General features: G+C 42.4%; 1 protein-coding gene across 1 annotated transcript in view; it reads left to right on the top strand.

Moving 5' to 3' along the window:
- The window catches only part of EIF2AK4 (eukaryotic translation initiation factor 2 alpha kinase 4), an 86,997-nt gene that overhangs the window by 48,724 nt on the left and 18,845 nt on the right, over positions 1-19,428 (top strand). The window contains exons 25-30 of the mRNA XM_075844824.1: positions 271-439; positions 7,077-7,193; positions 8,666-8,731; positions 9,204-9,380; positions 14,677-14,811; positions 16,966-17,076. Coding sequence (XP_075700939.1) covers positions 271-439; positions 7,077-7,193; positions 8,666-8,731; positions 9,204-9,380; positions 14,677-14,811; positions 16,966-17,076 — 775 coding nt within the window. The remainder of the gene's footprint in view (positions 1-270; positions 440-7,076; positions 7,194-8,665; positions 8,732-9,203; positions 9,381-14,676; positions 14,812-16,965; positions 17,077-19,428) is intronic.

Below are 19,428 nucleotides of genomic sequence, written 5' to 3'. Positions count from 1 at the left end.
TACTATTTATGCAATTCCTTTATGTATTCTTTAAAGCAGCTCCAATCGTGGAAATTCTTTTGTGTCTGCTGTATTGCAATTTTTCATCTTATTGGTAAACTGTTTTTTTTTTATCAGTGAGCATTACTAAATATTGGAAAAAAACGACTAGCTAGTGCGAATGTTGGCAGAATCCTCCTTGCTGACGGCATTGCAGATTATTTCCACTTCCATGTCTTTTTATATTAAAAACATATTGGATAGAAGTTTAAATTATGTTTTTAATTGCAGATACTGTATTGAGCGTGTATTCAGGCCTCGGAAACTGAACCGCTGTCACCCAAAGGAACTTCTAGAATGTGCATTTGATGTGATCACCTCATCGGTCAGCAGCTACTTGCCAGTCGCAGAGACGATGTATACTATATATGAGATTATCCAGGAGTTTCCTGTTTTACAGGTATATTATAATTACAGTATAACGCTGAACTTATGGCATGAACTGTATATATTGGAGCATTATCAGGGTATCAGACGTTACATCGGACACATCAGTAGGTAAAACGCTGAAAAATACACTGCAAAATAAATTCGCAAAGCATCAAGTGACGTATTTTCTGAAAAGGGGACAGTACGTAACATTTTCTACTAGTACAATTCTGTAATATTCGAAATTCAATCTAGACATTTCTTAAGCTGACCGTACAATTCAGATAGATGTGGTCGACCAGCTGTTCCTCCCGAGTTCCCCATTCATGTGCGTGCTCGGCCGAGCATGTGTTTTCAATGGATAGAAGGGAGAAAGCCGCTGCCAGGCGACTCCACATGCCCGACCCTTCTCTCTCCTGACATCTGCCGTTGGGGGAGAGTTGGGGCGTCACCATGTGATTTACTGTTACTGTGAAATCTGGATGACAACCAATAAGGTTTTCATTACAGCTTCCACAGGGATTTCAAAAAAAAAAAAACTACCGTCCTGAACAATTTATCTGCCCAGTCAAACAGTGATATTAATCTAAACTCTATTTTGCCGTTGCTAATTATTATTATTTTAACTAGTTTAGTTTAAAGGGGTTGTCTCATCAGGGCAACCACTGTCTCAAATGAAACATGCCAGTTGATCGCCACAAGTCTGGCTTCTGAAACCCTGTTTGAACAGTTGGTATCACTGGAGGATAAATAGCTGACAATTTAGTGCATTACCAGTTCCACCAGAGCATTTATCAAATCCTTGATCCATTATACTGCATATGGGAAGATGTCTTATTGAGACAACCCCTTTAGCAGAATAGGACTAATAAGCCAGGAATTTATATTTATTGGGGAGTTTTAACTAGAAATGCTCTTTAACCCCTTCCCGCTCCTTGACGTACTATTACGTCATGGCAGCTGTATCGTTCGCGCTCCATGCCGTAATAGTACGTCTCAGGAGTAACGGCCGTTTCGGCCGTCCTCCCGACACATACAGGAGCTGTGACGCTGCTGTCTTGTTCAGCAGCTGTCACAGCTCCTACAGCGGGGACCGATCGCTGTGTCCCCGCTGATTAACCCCTTAAAAGCCGCGTTCTATAGAGATCGCGGCTTTTTAGGGGTTAAGCTGCCATCGCCGGCCTGCTACGCGATAGCGGCCGGCGATGGTGACTATGGCAACCGGACACCAAACAATGGCGTCCGGCTATGCCATAGACGGAAGCCTAGTGGGTCCTGACAACGTCAGGACCCACTATGCTTGCTGTCAGTGAGTAGCAGTAGCATGTAGTGCAGTGTATTAGAATAGCGATCAGGGCCTCCTGCCCTCATGTCCCCTAGTGGGACAAAGTAATAGAGTGAAAAAAAAGTTAAAAAAAGATGTGTAAAAATAAGAAAATAAAAGATTTAAAAGTAATAAAAGTAAAAATCCCCCCTTTTCGCTTATCAGTCCTTTATTATTAATAAAAATATATAAACAAACAAATAAACTATACATAATTGGTATCGCCGCGTCCGTAACGGCCTGAACTACAAAATTATTTCATTATTTATCCCGCACGGTGAACGCCGTAAAATAAAATAATAATAAACCGAACCACAATCACAATTCTTTGGTCACTTCACCTCCCAAAAAATAGAATAAAAACTGATCAAAAAGCCGCATGCACCCCAAGAAAACTACAATGGATTCCTCAAGGGGTCTAGTTTCCAAATTGGGGTCACTTTTGGGGGGATCCCAATGTTTTGGCACCACAAGACCTCTTCAAACCGGACATGGTGCCTAATAAAAAAGAGGCCTCAAAATCCACTAGGTGCTCCTTTGCTTCGGAGGCCGGTGCTTCAGTCCATTACCGCATTAGGGCCACATGTGGGATATTTCTCTAAACTGCAGAATCTGGGCAATACATATTAAGTTGCGTTTCTCTGATAAATCCTTTTGTGTTATAAAAAAAATGGTATAAAGAGGATTTTCTGACAAAAAAAAAATGTAAATTTCACCTCTACTTTGCTCTAAATTTTTGTGAAACACCTAAAGGGTTCATAAACTTTCTACATGCTGTTGTGAATACTTTGAGGGGTCTAGTTTCTAAAATGGGGTATTTGATAGGGGTTTCTAATATATGGGCCCCTCAAAGCAACTTCAGAACTGAACTGGAACCTAAAAAAATAAATAAATGAGGCAATACTTTGCTTCTTACATTATACTGATAATGAGCCGTGCCCACCCCGAGATGACCCCAGTTTTGACCGTTTGTATAAACGGAGACCCCTATTAGACCGTTCCAGTGCCCGGTTTTCCCAAGCATACACCCCGAGAAGTGTATTTCTATTGATGAGTCCCTGGTACATTTTAAAGGGAGGGTTCAATTCCGCGAGTACCTGCCGGGTAAGAGGGCAAGGTATGGCGTGAAGATGTATAAGCTGTGAGAGTGCATCAGGGTATACCTACAGGTTTAGGCTATATGAAGGAAAGGCCACCCCCAAACCAGACTGCATCCTGGACTACAATAGGTACATGGGAGGGATGGACTTGTAAGATCAAGCCCTGAAGCCCTACAGCGCCATGCGGTGTGGTATAAGAAGCTGGCCATGCACATCATACAGATGGCATTGTACAATGTGTACGTGCTACGTCGATGTGCAGGCCAGACGGGAACTTTCCTGGAATTTCAAGAGGTGATTATCAAGAACCTAATTTTTAGGGACCTAGAAGGGGGGGCACCCAGTACTTCTGGAAGCGAGCCCACACGCATCGTACCAGGGCAACACTTTCCAGGGGAAGTTCCCCAAACTGGCAAGAAGGGAAAAAGTCAAAAGAGGTGCAAAGTCTGCTATAAGAGGGGGATAAGGGAGGACACAATATATCAATGTGACACGTGTCCCGAATAACCAGAGCTCTGTATAAAAGTGTTTTAAAATTTATCATACATCCCTTGGTTTATAATTTACCCCAATTTTACTTACCCTGATGCACTCCACACAGCTTATCCCCCCTCGTCTTTCCCCTCTGGGCCCTGCTGTGTGTCCAGGCAGCTGATAACAGCCACATGTAGGGTATTGCCATACCCGGGAGAACCCACATTACAGTTTATGGGGTGTAGGTCTCCGGTCAAAATGGTCACTACACCTCTAGATGAATGCCTTAAGGGTGTAGTTTTTAAAACGGGGTCACTTCTTGCGGGTTTCAACTGTTCTGGTACCTCAGGGGCTTCTGCATACATGACTTCGCACTAGAAAATCCCGAGTAGGCCAAATGGTGGTCCTTTCCTTCTGAGCCCTCCCATGGGCCCAAACGGCAGTTTATCACAACAAATGGGGTATTGCGGCACTCAGAACAAATTGCGCAACAGAACGGGGTATTTTGTTTCTTGTGAAAATAAGAAATTTTCAGCCAAAACTACATATTATTTGACAAAAATAATTTTGTTTTCATTCCCAGCCCAATTCAAATAAGTTCTGTGAAGAAACTATGGGGTCTAAATGGTCACATTACCCATAAATGAATTCCTTGAGGGGTGTAGTTTCCAAAATGGGGTCACTTCTGGTGGGTTTCCATTGCTTTGATACCTCTGGGGCTCTGCAAATGTGACATGGCACCCGAAAACCAATCCAACAAAATCTGTACTCCAAAGAACACACAGCGCTCCTTCCCTTCTGAGGCCTCCCATGGGCCCAAACGGCAGTTTATCACCACAAATGGGGTATTGCCGCACTCAGGACAAATTGGGCAACAAAATGGAGTATTTTATTTCTTGTGAAAATAAGAATTTTTGAGCAAAAATTACATCTTATTGGAAAAAATTTCATTTTTTTAATGTCACAGCCCAATTGAAATAGGTGCTGTGAAAAAACTGTGCGGTCAAAATGCTAACAACAACCAAAAATGAATTCCTTGAGGGGTGTAGTTTCCAAAATGGGGTCACTTCTGGTGGGTTTCCATTGCTTTGATACCTCTGAGGCTCTGCAAATGCGACATGGCACCCGAAAACCAATCCAACAAAATCTGGACTCCAACAAACATATAGCGCTCCTTTCCTTCTGAGCCCTCCCATGGGCCCAAACGGCAGTTTATCACCACAAATGGGGTACTTCCACACTACGGACAAATTGGGCAACAAAATGGGGTATTTTGTTCCCTGTGAAAATAAGAAATTTTGATCACAAATGACATTTTATTGGAAAAAATGACATTTTTTTCATTTCAGAGCCCAATTCAAATACGTGCTGTGAAAAAAATGTGCGGTCAAAATGGTAACAACAACCCTAAATGAATTCCTTGAGGGGTGTAGTTTACAAAATGGGGTCACTATTGGGGGATTCCTACTGTTTTGACACCTCAACACCTCTTCAAACCTGGCATGCTGCCTAAAATATATTCTAATAAAAAAGAGGACTCAAAATGCACTAGGTGCTTCTTTGCTTCTAGGGCTTGTCTTTTAGTCCACGAGCGCAGTAGGGCCACATGTGGGACATTTCTAAAAACTGCAGAATCTGGACAATACATATTTAGTAGTGTTTCTCTGGTAAAACCTTCTCTGTTACAGAAAAAAAATGAATAAAATTGAAATTCAGCAAGAAAAATGAAATTTGCAAATTTCACCTCCACTTTGCTTTAATTCCTGTGAAATGCCTGAAGGGTTAAAAAACTTTATAACTGCTGTTTTGAATACTTTGAGGGGTCTAGTTTTTAAAATGGGGTGTTTTATCAGGGTTTCTAATACATAGGCCCCACAAAGCGACTTCAGAACTCAAGAGGTACCTTAAAAAAAAGGCTTTTGAAATTTTCTTAAAAATGAGAAATTGCTGTTTATGTTCTAAGCCTTGTAACGTCCAAGAAAAATAAAAGAATGTTCAAAAAACGATGCCAATCTAAAGTAGACATATGGGAAATGTGAACTAGTAACTATTTTGGGTGGTATAACCGTCTGTTTTACAAGCAGATGCATTTAAATTCTGAAAAATGCAATTTTTTCAAAATTTTCTCTAAATTTTGCAATTTTTCACCAATAAACACTGAATATATCGACCAAATTTTACCACGAACATGAAGCCCAATGTGTCACGAGAAAACAGTCTCAGAATTGCTTGGGTAGGTTTAAGCATTCCGACGTTATTACCACATAAAGTGAAATATGTCAGATTTGAAAAATGGGCTCTGAGCCTTAAGGCCAAAACTAGGCTGCGTCCTTAAGGGGTTAAAGGAAATCTTTATGGTTGAAAATGCACATTCTGCACTAAGGAGTCCAGTGGGCGGTCTCACTCTGGGATTGATAGCCTTTCCAGCATGAGAGAGTATAATTTATTCATTTATATCTCTGCACGAAGGAGTCCAGTGGGCGGTCTCACTCTGGGATTGACACCTATCTCCGTATGGAGATAGCTGTCAATCCCAGAGTGAGACCGCCCACTGGACTCCTTCGTGCAGAGGTATAAATGAATAAATTAGTTATACAGAATATTTTACCACAAAACTACATTAATCTGCTCGGCTCCTCCTGCTTTATAACATGATGCCCACAGATTGGACTGCATTTTCAACGTGACCGGTTCCCTTTAAAGAAGACATCCGGTGATAACACAACTTTCCATGTCTGTGTTCCGCACCTGACTGTAGACTACACTCGACACTTCTTTTATGTATATTTTCCTCCTTTATGAACTGCTGCCTTGTCTGTGCTAAGAAAAAGCCCCATCTTGATTCTTAGGTTTCCCCAGCTTTCTCTTCCTCTCTGCTTTGCTATAAATACCATGCTGGTTCAGCACAGCATCACTTGACAAGCTAAAGACCATACCATTTCTGCATGCTGTGGGACGCTGATTATCATTCTCTCTATATTCTCCTAAATAAGCTGATAAACCATAAGTATACAGACACGGAGGCTGCACTATATTCTTCTACATTATACCTGTGTAACCAGAACCTGTCTAAGTATCAGTGGTATGTGAAGATAGAAGTTTCTGTCCTCCAACCTGTGTGAAACTAGCGTGGTACAAGAACTGCTGAAGCCTGTGATGGGTGACACATAGATCTCCATAGAATCAAGTAGAGAAATCGTGTCACCGAGTCTGATTCACACTGCTGCTAACAACCATCCCAGTCTGATATATAGAGATAGAAGCAGCAAGAAAAATAACAGGTGAGAGACTGACACATGGAATACCATAATGGTACACACGGGAAAGTTTTTAGTTTTGGCTGGAGTGTCCCTTTAAGTATATGGAGCCTTGTGATCAGGATTGGTAAAAGCCTCCATTAACCATTTACAAAAGTCATTCATTTCTTTCTCATTAGTATCACTCTTCAAGACCCCACGTAGTAAGATATTGTCTTTCTAGATCTGTGTTTCATTAAAATTCACTGCAGTGTATAAAATGGCAATCCTCCTGGGGATTAATCAGTTAATGACCACCTCTACCTCACGTCATTGAGTCGGTCCCAGAAGTACAGACGGATGTATTGCTTATACTTGTACATTTTCTATGCGCTTTGATGATGGTGCAGCTTTCTGTTGGTTGGACTGTGAATAATTGTATATGACCATTTGAGGAGAGACTGTGCACTATGGGCTTCATGGAGGATGATTGGGTTAATTTTTAATAATAGTATTTTATTTTATTTTTTATAGGAGAGAAATTACAGTATTTACGTAAACCACACGTCTTTATTAAAAGCCATTTTACTTCATTGTGGTGTGCCTGAAGATAAACTTGTCCAAGTGTACAACATTCTGTATGATGCCATGGTGAGCTTTTTTCATGTTTATTTAATCGTATGTGGTTCCCCATATAAGACTGCTCTCAGATTGTGCATAAATCCCTGTATTAAAGTTCTTGTACAGTTTTGTTAAATGATTAAAAGCTGGTTAAATAATTAAAACAAAAAAAAGTTACTATTCAGCAGCCAGGAGGGGGCAGTGTGCAACAAAGTGTGTGTGCTATTCTATTGGAACTATGCAGCTCATTGAAGGCACCGGTATTAAAGTCTATTCCTGGGTTTATCTAGATGAATTCTAAATTAATTTAATCCAAATAAATCTTAATCTAAAATACTTTGGGGGCAGATTTATTGTATAACTTTATAAGATTTAGACCGCATTAACATAAGACCATACAGTCTGATCATACGCCAAATTTATGACCGTGGCGGACCCTGTATGATAAATTTGGCCCATCTTGCTAGACCCTTTTCTCTCTTACATGAAATCTTGATGGCTTAATTTTGTTTGGCCCTTTTTAAGTCACGCCCCTTCCCCGCTAAGCCACACCCCTTCCCTGAAGGCGCAAACCTCTGTTGTTAAATTGGTCTAAAAGGAAATGCACCAAAACTTGGCGCATATTTTTCTATCCATTTTAGACTAACTCTTTCCCTTTGTCGGTTTATCAACATATTCCAGATGTGTTTGCTGATTTGGGGGAAATTTTATGTACACTGATACATTGTAGTCCCTATCAAGTCACGAATAAACGTTGTGGTGCTGCTGCTGTATTCCGCTCATAGAGGACTGCACTAGACTTCATACATTTGTTAACTTGTATCTGTGATGGTATCAAAGGAACTCCAGCATAAACACAACTTTACGCTATAGCACTCCCCATGAATGTCATTTTTTATGTATATTTTACTTTCCAGCTGTTTAAGATTCTATTTCAGATTAGGGGCCATTTTGTCTTTTAGATTCTGGAAAACCTCTTGAAACAATCGAGGACAATGTTGCATGTGGTTTATGTTTAAAACATTAAAGAGGTTGTCCGACATTTTAAGAGATGAATTAGATTGCTGGATATACCTAAAAACAAAAACACAACCACTTGCCTGGTAAATCCTCTGCCGCTCCAGCACCGCTGTCCATGGCAGTCTTTGTTTACGTTTCCCTCAACGATGACTTGCCGGACATCCACACGATTGCTACAGTCAATCACTGGCCTCAGCAGTGATTCTAGCATTTTTGGCACGTGGCCGCTGAGGCCAGTGATTGGCTGCAGGGGTCGTGTGGATGTACAGCACATCATCACTGCAGGACAAGTAAACAAGACGCATCGGGAATGGAGCGGCAGGGGATTTGACAGGTGAGTGGTGCTCCCCTTTTTTTATTTTATAACCTATCCAGCAGCCTATTTAATTTCTTAAAGTCTCGGACAACTCCTTCTGGGGCTTTTGTAGGTCTGACACTTTGGGCAGCTCTGATACTCAACATATCTGTATCTTCTCCTTCAGATCGACAAGCTTACTAAAACGGAAGTGGAAGCCAAGTTTTGCAACCTCTTGCTTTCAGAGAACAATGTAAGTACATCAAACTAATATCATGTTATAGGCACTTGCCTTGCTATACACTGGCTATACTCACTGGACAACTGTTTGCAGCTCCTGCCGATCCCGACACGATCCGCTGACAATCTAATGCTCGTGGGGGCAGCCTGACATTTTAGTATGCCCGATCCTTTGTACCCCTAGTTAATAAGTGCCATCAGAAGTGTCTAGTACCAGGTTGTTCCCCTTTCCTATGTCAGTAAACACACTTGGAAGGTTGATTCGATCATTCATGTTTATGGGTTACCCCATTTTGAAAGTTTCAATACGCCTTAATGAAGAGTGGTCAAGTCAAACATTGGTCGTCCACTAATTTTGTAATGCAACCTTGTCGATCGCTCACACGTGTAATGATCACACAAGGTGAATCATAATTTTGATGATTTCTCAATTCTAATTGTGTGTAACCAGAATTTTAAACAAATTTCCATTGTAATATTTTCAGTTTCAGCTGAATCGCCTTTACAAGTATATTGAGCAGAAAGGAGAGCTCCAAGAACTGGAAGCCACGATGGCCTCCCTGACCAAGCAGAAGTCAGCCGTCGGTGTGTTAGCCAAGCAAGGCCTAAAAGACCTGGAAGAAATTATTGGATTGGTCAAGAAGATGAACATTAAACTTCAGGTTAGAGATTTGATGTTATATATTTGCCTTTTACTATGTCGCTGGTTATTACTTTTCATTACATTGCAGAAGTTTTTGCTATTCCACCTTTTGGACAAGAGAACTGAATGTTCGTTGGCTTTGTCTGTGTTGGGTCTGCACACATTATGGTATTGAGCTCGATGAATGCAAACAACTTTTGTCAATTCTTTTTCTTCCCTGCTAACCTGGCATAGTAATTAGTTTTACCCAGTGGCAGATTAACAGGATGGGACTATACTGTGCTTTTCTATTCAATATATCCTCTAATGACTTTTCAGGATGAAATGTTATAATCAATAATTAGCTTGTGAATGTTAAAAAAAAGAAATAAAAAAAAATGCACAGGTTATAACTAATGTAAAATGCAGTACTTAGAAATTTGCGTAAATGAGAAATAACTTTTATCTTATATTTGCTGAAACTCCGATCCCTGAAATTGTTTTTTTTTTTTTTTTTTAAGCACCCTATAGGAAGCAAACAGATCTCATCCTTTTATTTTCTTGTGTAAAAAATGATTGAACAATGAAAGCTGCAATATGATGTGTTGCTACATTTTCTGTACTTTGTTCCAGTGTCAGGAAACTTGGCTACCAAAGTGCAGGAAGTGTTATCATAGGGACATATGCACAAAAGCTTTCGCATGAATTCTGGACCTACAACCTATGATAATTTATGACATAATTTAGGCCATGTTCACATCTGCATCATTATTTCCGTTTTCTGTTCCGTCATTGGAACAGAAAAATATAAATGACAGATCTGTCACATGACCCCAACAGCGCCGGCAGAATTTATTGACTTTAATGGTCCATCAGGTTTCTGTTATTTTCCCTAACAAAGTAGCGCTGCATGCTGTGCTGTTTTGTCTGATATTTGGCGGAATCTGCAATAGAGTTTGCTCTTCAGATGTGAACAAAGCCTAATTCAATATTGGAGGTCTTATTTAAAAAAACAAAACACTAAGGCCGCATACCCTGAATTCTGCAAGGTGGGTGATCTTTTGAAAATCCAATGATTCTGTATTGTACTGTAAATGTCCCGGGTTTTCAGTGTGCAATCCTCCCCGAAAACCTGTGATAAATCCGCAACGTTTAAACTTGGCCTAAATGACCTGATCAAGAATAAGTTACACCTAACGTTTTTTATAGTAATGAGGTTTCACGCTCCTCTCATTGGAGGATACAGACCCTTGGGTATAATCTGTTGCCACTAAAAGGCTTGACACTAAGGCCGGATTCACATGAGCATGTTCGGTTCGTGATATACGGACCATATGTTGGCAGTATTTCCCGGACCGAACACACTTCACGGACCGAACACGCTCGTGTGAATTCGGCCTAAGTTGTTTTGGCCCCTCCCACAAGATATGCATTTCCTTCAGACACGATGCTACTTCTGTCTTGGCTTAGTGTCCATAGGAGGCAGATGGTACTGCTTGTGTACCGCAGGTTGTCTTTTTTTGTTTTTTTAATTTAGATTTTTTTTGGGATTGTTTTTTTCCCCTTTAGCTGGGAAAGGGGCCCATAACACATTCGCTGGAATTGGGTAGGATCAGCCCTTGGGCAAATATTTTAACCTCCGGTCTCCTCCTCTGCCAGTTACATCTCACTTAGGGGCTATTTACCTAGCAGAACCTAGATAAGACTGGGCGGTCATTGCCCCCTTTATTAGAGGAAGTAACATTCTTGTCTTGGATTCCATTGTCACCACTACCTCCCCATTTCTTTTAAAGTGGCGACCTCTCTGACATGTCAGACACCAGAGACGACGCATTATGGCAAGCAACCATTATAACTCATTATGCTTGCGCTCTGTTACCTAAAATTCTCATGTGTTCAGTCTACTCCTCTTTGTGATAGATTCCGGCCTACAAGCCAAGCATCTGTGGCTCCGCCACCCCCCGCATTGCCCACTTCTTGTGTTAAAATATCCGAATCGGCATGGGCTCATTCCCTTTCTCGGGCTGTTGGTATCTTCTTACATATTGGATGCCTGGGTGCGGGAAGTCATATTCTCCTTGTACAAAACCAAGTATGTCAGTCTACCACCTGATCTGTTCTTTCAGTCCACGCCGCCTCCATTGCCCTCCAGGGCTTCTGCCTTTTTTCAGGCAATAAACTTTCTTGAGTCAAGGAGTGATTCTCCCCATTCCTCCAGATCAGAGATATCAAGGTTTTTACTCCAATCTGTTTTCTTGTTCCAAAAAAGGATGGGCTACTTTGTCACATCTTGGACCTCAGTCGTTTAAATTCCTACATCAAGGTCAGGCTCTTCCGCATGGAGTCCCTCCAATTGGTTAGTGCCATGGACCAGGGGGAGTTTCTTCAGCGGACGTAATAAATGTGTACCTCCACATCCCTATTTGTCCCATCAGCATTTCCTGCGCTTTGCGATTTCTCCCACCATTACCAATTCATTACACTTTAACGTGGCAACGGCCCCAATGGGTCTTCACCAAAATCCTTTCGGTGTTGTAAGGCTTCTTCGCTCCAGGGGTGTTTAATTTGTCCCCTACTTGGATGTAATTTTAATAAAAATCTTCGTGTAGGGAGACCACCCTGACCAATTTTCAGATCACTCTCGATACCCTGATTCTATTCGGCAAGGTAATCAACCACTCCATGTCCTGCCTGTCCCCCTGCTAAATAATGAACTCCTTAAGTATGGTATTGAAAGCTGTCGGCTAGGGTTTTGCTTCAAGAGTTTCATTCCTCCAATAGGGGGTAAAGACTCTGCGGAGGATGGCCCCCCACCTCTCTCCACTACTGCTTGAAATTTCTAGGGACCCCAATGGCTTCGATCGAGGCCACCCCTTTGCCCAATTTCACACTCCTCCGCTTCAAAGGGCAATCCTCTCCTGGTGGAACCGCTCTCCGAATTCCTTGGACCGTCAAATTTTCTTTCTCTTGACCGTGTGATTTGTCCCTCTTAAACTCTGCAACCTCCCAGGACCGCCTCTTACTTCCACTGGCAGATGCTTGTCACGGATGCGAGTATCCAAGGTTATAAAGGTGGGATATTCCGGAATCTCACCGTTCAGGGCCCGTGGTACCAAAAGGAATCAATCCTCATCAACCTCAGTAGTTTTGTTGAGAAGGTTTGAGAGCGATTTGCTATGGTCTCCAATGTTTGACAACCATCTGGCTGGTTGCATTCTCCGACCCCCGACTGACAATGTCACAGCTGTAGCCTATATGAATTACCAGGGAGGGACATGGAGTTTAGCAGCAATCGTGGAAGCCATGACAATCGTGTAGTGGACGGAGAATCGCATTCCTGCCCTCTCGGCAGTGCATATTCCAGGGTTCGAAAATTGGGTTGCGAATTTTCTCAGTAGCAAGGTTTGCGACCAGATCTGCACGATGTGGTCCAGGTTCAACTGCAAGATTCCCTGATTCATATATTGAGCTTGAAATCCCAAAGCATATGCTTTAGTGGCTCTTTGGGACCTATTCAGTCTGATTGCCCCACTAGCCCTATCTGCAGTCCCAGGGACCGCTCTTACACCTGAGTTTACAGTCTCTCTCTCTCTCACTGTTTAACGACTTGACTGTTAAAGCCTCCACTTTGAAAACACAGGGCTTGTTGGAGCAGGTAATCCACATGTTGAGGGCTTGAAAGCCTTTCTTGGCCCGTATTTACCACCGTACTTGGAAGACTTGCCTATGCTGGTTTAAGGGTTGGTATCTTTCTCCCTCTGTTTTTTTTTTTCTCTGTCAAATTCTATCATTACTTCAAGAAGAGCTTGACCCGCAGTCTTGACCTAAGTTCCCTCAAAGGGCAGGTGTCTACGTTGTCTGTACTCTTCAACGAGCCACTGTCACCGAAGTCTGTTTTTGGATTTTTTTTTTGTTTGCTCACAGGTATCAGTCTCCCACTCTTTCTTCATGGGACTTGACCCTCATTTTGGACACAATCCGTTCCATTTGAACATCTATGAGGGATTCTCAACACTGAATCAGGATAAGGCAGGGTTACGTACAGTGCCTTCCTTTATTGTCCATGGTGGTCTCCTTTCACCTTAACAAGGATATCGTCTTACCATCCTTCATCATCCTCCTGCCAGTCCCCGTTGCATCCCAGGGAACACTCTTCACAATTTGGACTACTTCTTATTCCACTAGGGTGTTCGAGCCTTGGGCTTCTGCTCTTCAGTTGTGCCGGATGGCTACCTGGTCTTCCCTGCACACATTTACCAAGTTTTACATACTGAACGCTTTTGCTTCAGTGTATGATTCCCTTGGTGGCAAGGTGTTGCACGCATCTGTGAAGTAGATGACTGTGTCCTTCTGTTCCCACCCCTCGGGACTGCTTTTGAACATCCCACGGTTTGTGTCCTCCAATGAGGCGAATGAAGAAAGGGGATTTTTTTGCGTACTTACCGTAAAATTCTGTTCTCGTCCAGTCCTTTTGGGTACACTGCTCCCTCCCATTTGTTATGGTTGTCCGTTGTATTGTTTGTTGGTTTTCCTTGTATTTTTGCTACTTCTACTGCTTATGTACAGACTGAATTAGCTCAATGTCTGTGGGAGAGTACATCCTGTGTTAGGGGGCAACACCTTTTTAATTCTTTGTGTCAAGCCTCCTAGTGGCAACAGCATATACCCCACAGCCTATGTCCCCCAATGGACTGGATGTGAAAAGGATTTTAAGGAGTACTTTTTCCTTGGATGTAGTGTAGGTGTGAGTATATTGGATGTCCTACCTTTTAATAAAACTGAGATGTGTTCTCTCAATGTTTTCAAATAGAGCAGAAGTTTCTTCTAACTGCTCTTCCCCGGAATTATTCTGTGATCGCTGCAATAGTCAGCAATTTTGGTGCATTACCGTCTTTCCTGTTCTCTTTTCCATCCTTCCCTCTACTGTATCCACTCCTGTCAATCGTGTATGTCACTCATAGTCGCTGTGCCAACTTGGATTATTAGGGAATAGGAAAGACCATCCTACAGTGAGATCGGAACACGCACATCACATCATGCTGATGATTCCATCTCTTCCTCTTGGGACTTGAATTTATTTAAACTAACAACACAGCCTGGCAGAAAACCGCTATTCCATACAGAGAGAGCGTTTCTACACACGGGTTTATCTCTGCAAGGTAGTTTGAGCAAATTGGCAAAGATTATCCTGAATGCCTGATCAAAATCTAAACGCCCACAAATATCCCCCCTTCGATGATACTTTGGGTATCTATGTATTGTGTCGTGTATCTCGCAGCTGCTTACGTAAGGCTTATAGTTAATGATGCTTAAAAATACTTGTGCTTGCTGTTTAGGTTGTTGTGAATTTCGGTCTGGTCTATAAGATGCAGCAACACAATGGAATCGTATTTCAGTTTGTTGCATTCATCAAACGCCGGCAGAGAACGGTTCCCGAGATCCTGGCAGCCGGGGGCAGATATGACCATCTGGTAAGTCTTGAGTATAATGGAGGCTTTACAGCAGGACTGGGCAGTATGTACAGATGTGAAGGACATAATCCCTTGCCTTGTACTGAGTGTCACCGAGCACTATTACTATCATCTGATCTATTCACTTATCTCATCTCTGACTTCATAGTGCAGGCTCTTCAGGAAAGAGGAACAAGTCTATTTATTATACAAAGTTATGGCAAATCCTGTTTTTGTAGTTAATGGGGTGACATTTGTATAATTTCCATGTTATCTATCCATCCCTTTCATTAACACCCACCTGCATTTTCTTGTTAAATTCTATGCGAATGTATTACATCGCGAGATTCTTTGACCCCCTGTATTCTCCATTCATGGAAAGTGCATGGGTATTCACTGGACATTTAAAGGGAACCTGTCACCAGTATTTCACCTATTGAACTTTACTTCTCCCTCACTGGCCGCTGCTATAAAAAGTTCATTGCCGTTATCCCCGCTCCTAAACTCCTCCTCCGACTGTAAATATCGGTCTGCAAACGTTTTGCGCCTTTTATCGTAATTATGCGGTGTCCCTTTGTGCGCACACACCAAAAGAGGACATCAATGCACAAGCGCAGGATTTTGTGTGCTGGGGGAGGGCGAGGAGCTGTCAATCAAAAGTAAGGAGGCGAAGTAAACTTGGAAAGACTTGAGGAATGAAGATATGACTCTTTTCAAATGAAGATCTGACTCTTTTCTGCTCATTAGCATACGGTGTGGGAACACTAAAAAGCTAAATACTAAAGCTACAGAGCCGACTAAGAAGATAATTATAGGTTATATAGAAATGATTTTTCACCCACTACCACCTGGTATAGTCGGTTTAATAGGTGAAATGCTGGTGACAGGTTCCCTTTAAATGCAATGTTATATGGTTTGTCCCTTTTCAAGAACCCTATTATTGACGAAGAAACCGCTCAGTGAGTGATTACTTGAAGTCATCCGTGTAATGTAGAGACGACCGTGGTCCGCTAGCAATGTTTCTCTGCCTCGGGGAGGAGGGTCCCGTTATCACCTAGGGAATATAGAATGGGGTCATCCCATTTAACTTATCCATCCATTTTGAGGTCGGAAAAGATCCATTGTGACAAGTTTCAGCAGGGGCCTTAAATCTAATATAAAAAGAGAACCTGAAATTTTATTTTTTTCCTTTTCATTCAATTTCAACAGAATACCCTTGATTTTTGTCATTGTTCTTTTGGGATTCCAATGCACTGCTTACCTTTTTTTCTTCTCCCATGGTTCGGTGTTTAGCAGTTTTACCTTTACGGCATCATTGGTTGGAACCTGACCATCTGCATGGAATATGCATGTTCTTCCCATAATTGTGTAGGATTCCTATGGGTAACCTTCTCTCCATTCACACTTCATATCTCAAGGAGTCACATACTATAGCCAATTTTATGGGAAGTCACCTGAGCATAAGACTTTGAGTTTCTCTGGGAACAGGGACTGTTGTAAGTGCATTTCCATGTAAAGCTCTGCATAATATATTGATGCTGTATAAATTGCTGGTATAGATTTATTATGATCAGCATAGTACCTCCTGTTTTTTTGTATGGTGAGGGTGACTAGCCAAGGCCTTCTGCACGCCCATAAACTATTATTAAGGTCATGATAAGCGCTTATAACATACATTGTATATTTCAATCAAGAAAACCGCGGCCCTCACCACTGTAGCAAAATCTTCTCTTATTAAAATCCTGGGCGTGGCAATTAGCCTACAGCCGTTTCCCGCGTGGTCATGCTTTGGCAAGGCGACCAACGCCTGAGCGTTCCTGCTGTACAGTCCTGGATGTATATAGGCTCTTAGCCCCAAAGGAACTAATGAGCCATGATTTGGGCAAGGCAGTGCCAGTCTATTTCCTACCTCTACAGTTCCTTATTCTCAAAGTGCTGGGCGGCTTTAGTCCACCACTGAGGGGTTATAACATTGAACATTGAAGTCTATATGAGCTATTCTTATGCAAATTATACTTTATGATATACTATAAAATCTATTTCATGTTTACAGCGTTTTAAGCAATGTTTGTGGTGGAAATCTCTGGATATCCTTACAAATAATTTAGTCTTCTGTGTTGTGGGCAATGGCCGTTTTGTGACCTTGTCTATAGATTAACTTTGTTCTGTATTTAGATTTCACAGTTTAAAGGACCGCAGACCGGATCCTTAGCGCTGCCCTGTGCTGTCGGAGTTAGCATCGCTATAGACAAGATCTCTGCCGCACTTTCCAGTGCTGATGAAAATGTAAGTTATTCTAAAGCTTTTCTCATTCACACGAGTTTACGAGCTGTATATTATCTAATCCGAATCCGTAAAAAGCCATATTTTATCATTTTGATGTTTTTGTGGTTTTTTTTTAAGTGAAACTCCAGCTTTGTAGTCGCTGTAAATAATATGCATGAATAGAGATTTTATTATAACACTATACACAAATAAGGAGAGATCTGTCATCAAGCTGAGCCAGGCAGGAAGATGTCGGAGGGAGGCCGCCAATCAGACACTTCTCCCAGAGTCCGACACCTAATTACACACATTAAGGCCCCATTCACACGACCATAGTTTTCATCCGTAACTACAGATGAAATTGCGGACCCATTCATTTCTATTGGCCGCGGACACCTTTCTGTATATTTACTGAGGTGTGTCCGCACCGTAGAAGTGATATACAAAATGTAGAACATTTCTTGTCCGCAATTGCGGCACGGGCTCACCCATAGAAGTCTATGGGCGCTTCTGCAATTGCGGACATCTATAGATGTGTAGCTGTCTGATCTGTATTTGCGGATGGTAAAATCCCTTACGGTTGTGTGCATGAGGCCTTAAAGTATGTTTTTGTGTTTTGTCTTTTTTTTCTAAAACGCCGCAATGCTTAAGGCCTCATGCACACTTCCGTTGAACGCCCGCTAATGATGGATCCGTGAATCACGGACCGCACACGTATGGCTTCCGTGTGCAGTCCGTTGTTTCACGAACCAAATCAATGCAAAAGCTGAGACACTTACATCAAAAACGGACAGGAGTAGGACCTGCCCTATTTTGACGGAACAGCTGCACGGTTCTGTTAAAACAACGGATAGCACCCTGACAAAAAAAAAAACTGAAGTGGGCATGAGGCCTTCGAGTTAAACCTCGTTCAGTGTAGTGAAGGCACTTGTCTGTATTTCATACTGCTCGTGGTTATGGCAGCATGGACCTGAAAACACAGGTTTTTTTTTTTTTGTTTTTTTTTTTGGGTTTGTTTTTTTTAAAGTTCCAAAACAGGTCTGTGGTTTATTATTGAAATACTTCTAGAGCTAAATGAGATTTTATAAAACAAAAAGAACACTGAGAATTGGCTGAAACTTCTTGCGTCTATTATAGCTGCCGTGCTTCATCAGACGCGGTATTCGAGATATTCTTCACTAGCAGCATTGTTTCTGAGGGAGATTATCGCTAATATGGTGCTGTAATGAGCACCTTCCTCGGCTGTTGTATTGCAGCTCCTTAGAGCCATATATTTCTAAAAACAAGGTCCTTCCAGGGCAATGCAGGGAATACTTTAGTAAAGGTTGTTTTTGGGAAGACTTTTCATTCATTCTCCTGATATGATGCAGGTTATTGTTCTATATGGCTGTCACAAGGAGCTGTAATACCACGTTGTAAAGTGTGAATCGCATCCTAAACAGGGCTTCACTTTAATACCACTAGGGCAACTGCTTATGTAGTGGATTCTAAGGCTGGAGAGCCCCCCATGAAACACTATTAACCCCTTAGCGCACCAGGACGCACTGGTACGTCCTGCATTGAAGTGCTTTAAGGCACAGGGACGTACCAGTGCGTCCTGGCTAAAAACTGTCACCCTGTCAAATGACAAGGTGACAGAACTGTGCCGTCAACTGTTTATGACAGTTGACCGGCACAGTAAGACGGCAGGGGACCATTCACAGCGGTCCCCTGCCGGCGATTGCTGTGATTGGTCAGTCAAAGCAGACTGACCAATCACAGCTCCATGACGTAAGGTATGTGATGGCGCTGGCTCAGCTTGAGCCTGCGGTATCACCGCCAGTAATCAGACGTCCGGCACCCCTCTGCAACGGCCAGGACCGGAGCTAGGCTCCGATCCGGCCGATTAACCCCTTCGATGCATCGATCAACGCGATCGATGTATCGAAGTGTCTTGTAGCCTGTCGGCAACCACGATGGTTGCCACGGGCGCGGGTGTCAGCTGTTTGTCACAGCTGACATCGTGCTCTAACGGCCAGGACCGGAGCTAGGCTCCGATCCGGCCGATTAACCCCTTAGATGCAGCTATCGCTGCATCTAAGTGATTAGATCGCACGCTATGGTTGCTAATGACAACCATTGGCACACGCGGGTGTTCCGATGGTTGCTATGGCAACCGTAGCCTAACAATCGCTTCCTAGTACGGAAGCCTATTAGGCCCCGCCGAGAGGCGAAGCCTAATAGGCTTGCTGTCCGTGAATAGCTGACAGCTCTAATACACTGCACTATGTAGGTAGTGCAGTGTATTAGAATAGCGATCAGGGCTTCATGCCTTCAAGTTCCCTAGTGGGACACAAAAAAAAGGTAAAACAAGTTAATAAAAATGTTGTAAAA

This window comes from Rhinoderma darwinii, chromosome 12 (genome assembly GCF_050947455.1).
Source record: "Rhinoderma darwinii isolate aRhiDar2 chromosome 12, aRhiDar2.hap1, whole genome shotgun sequence".
NCBI classification, from domain to species: domain Eukaryota; kingdom Metazoa; phylum Chordata; class Amphibia; order Anura; family Rhinodermatidae; genus Rhinoderma; species Rhinoderma darwinii.
Note: the sequence above shows the minus strand (reverse complement) of the source record. Positions and strands in the feature narration are given on the sequence as shown.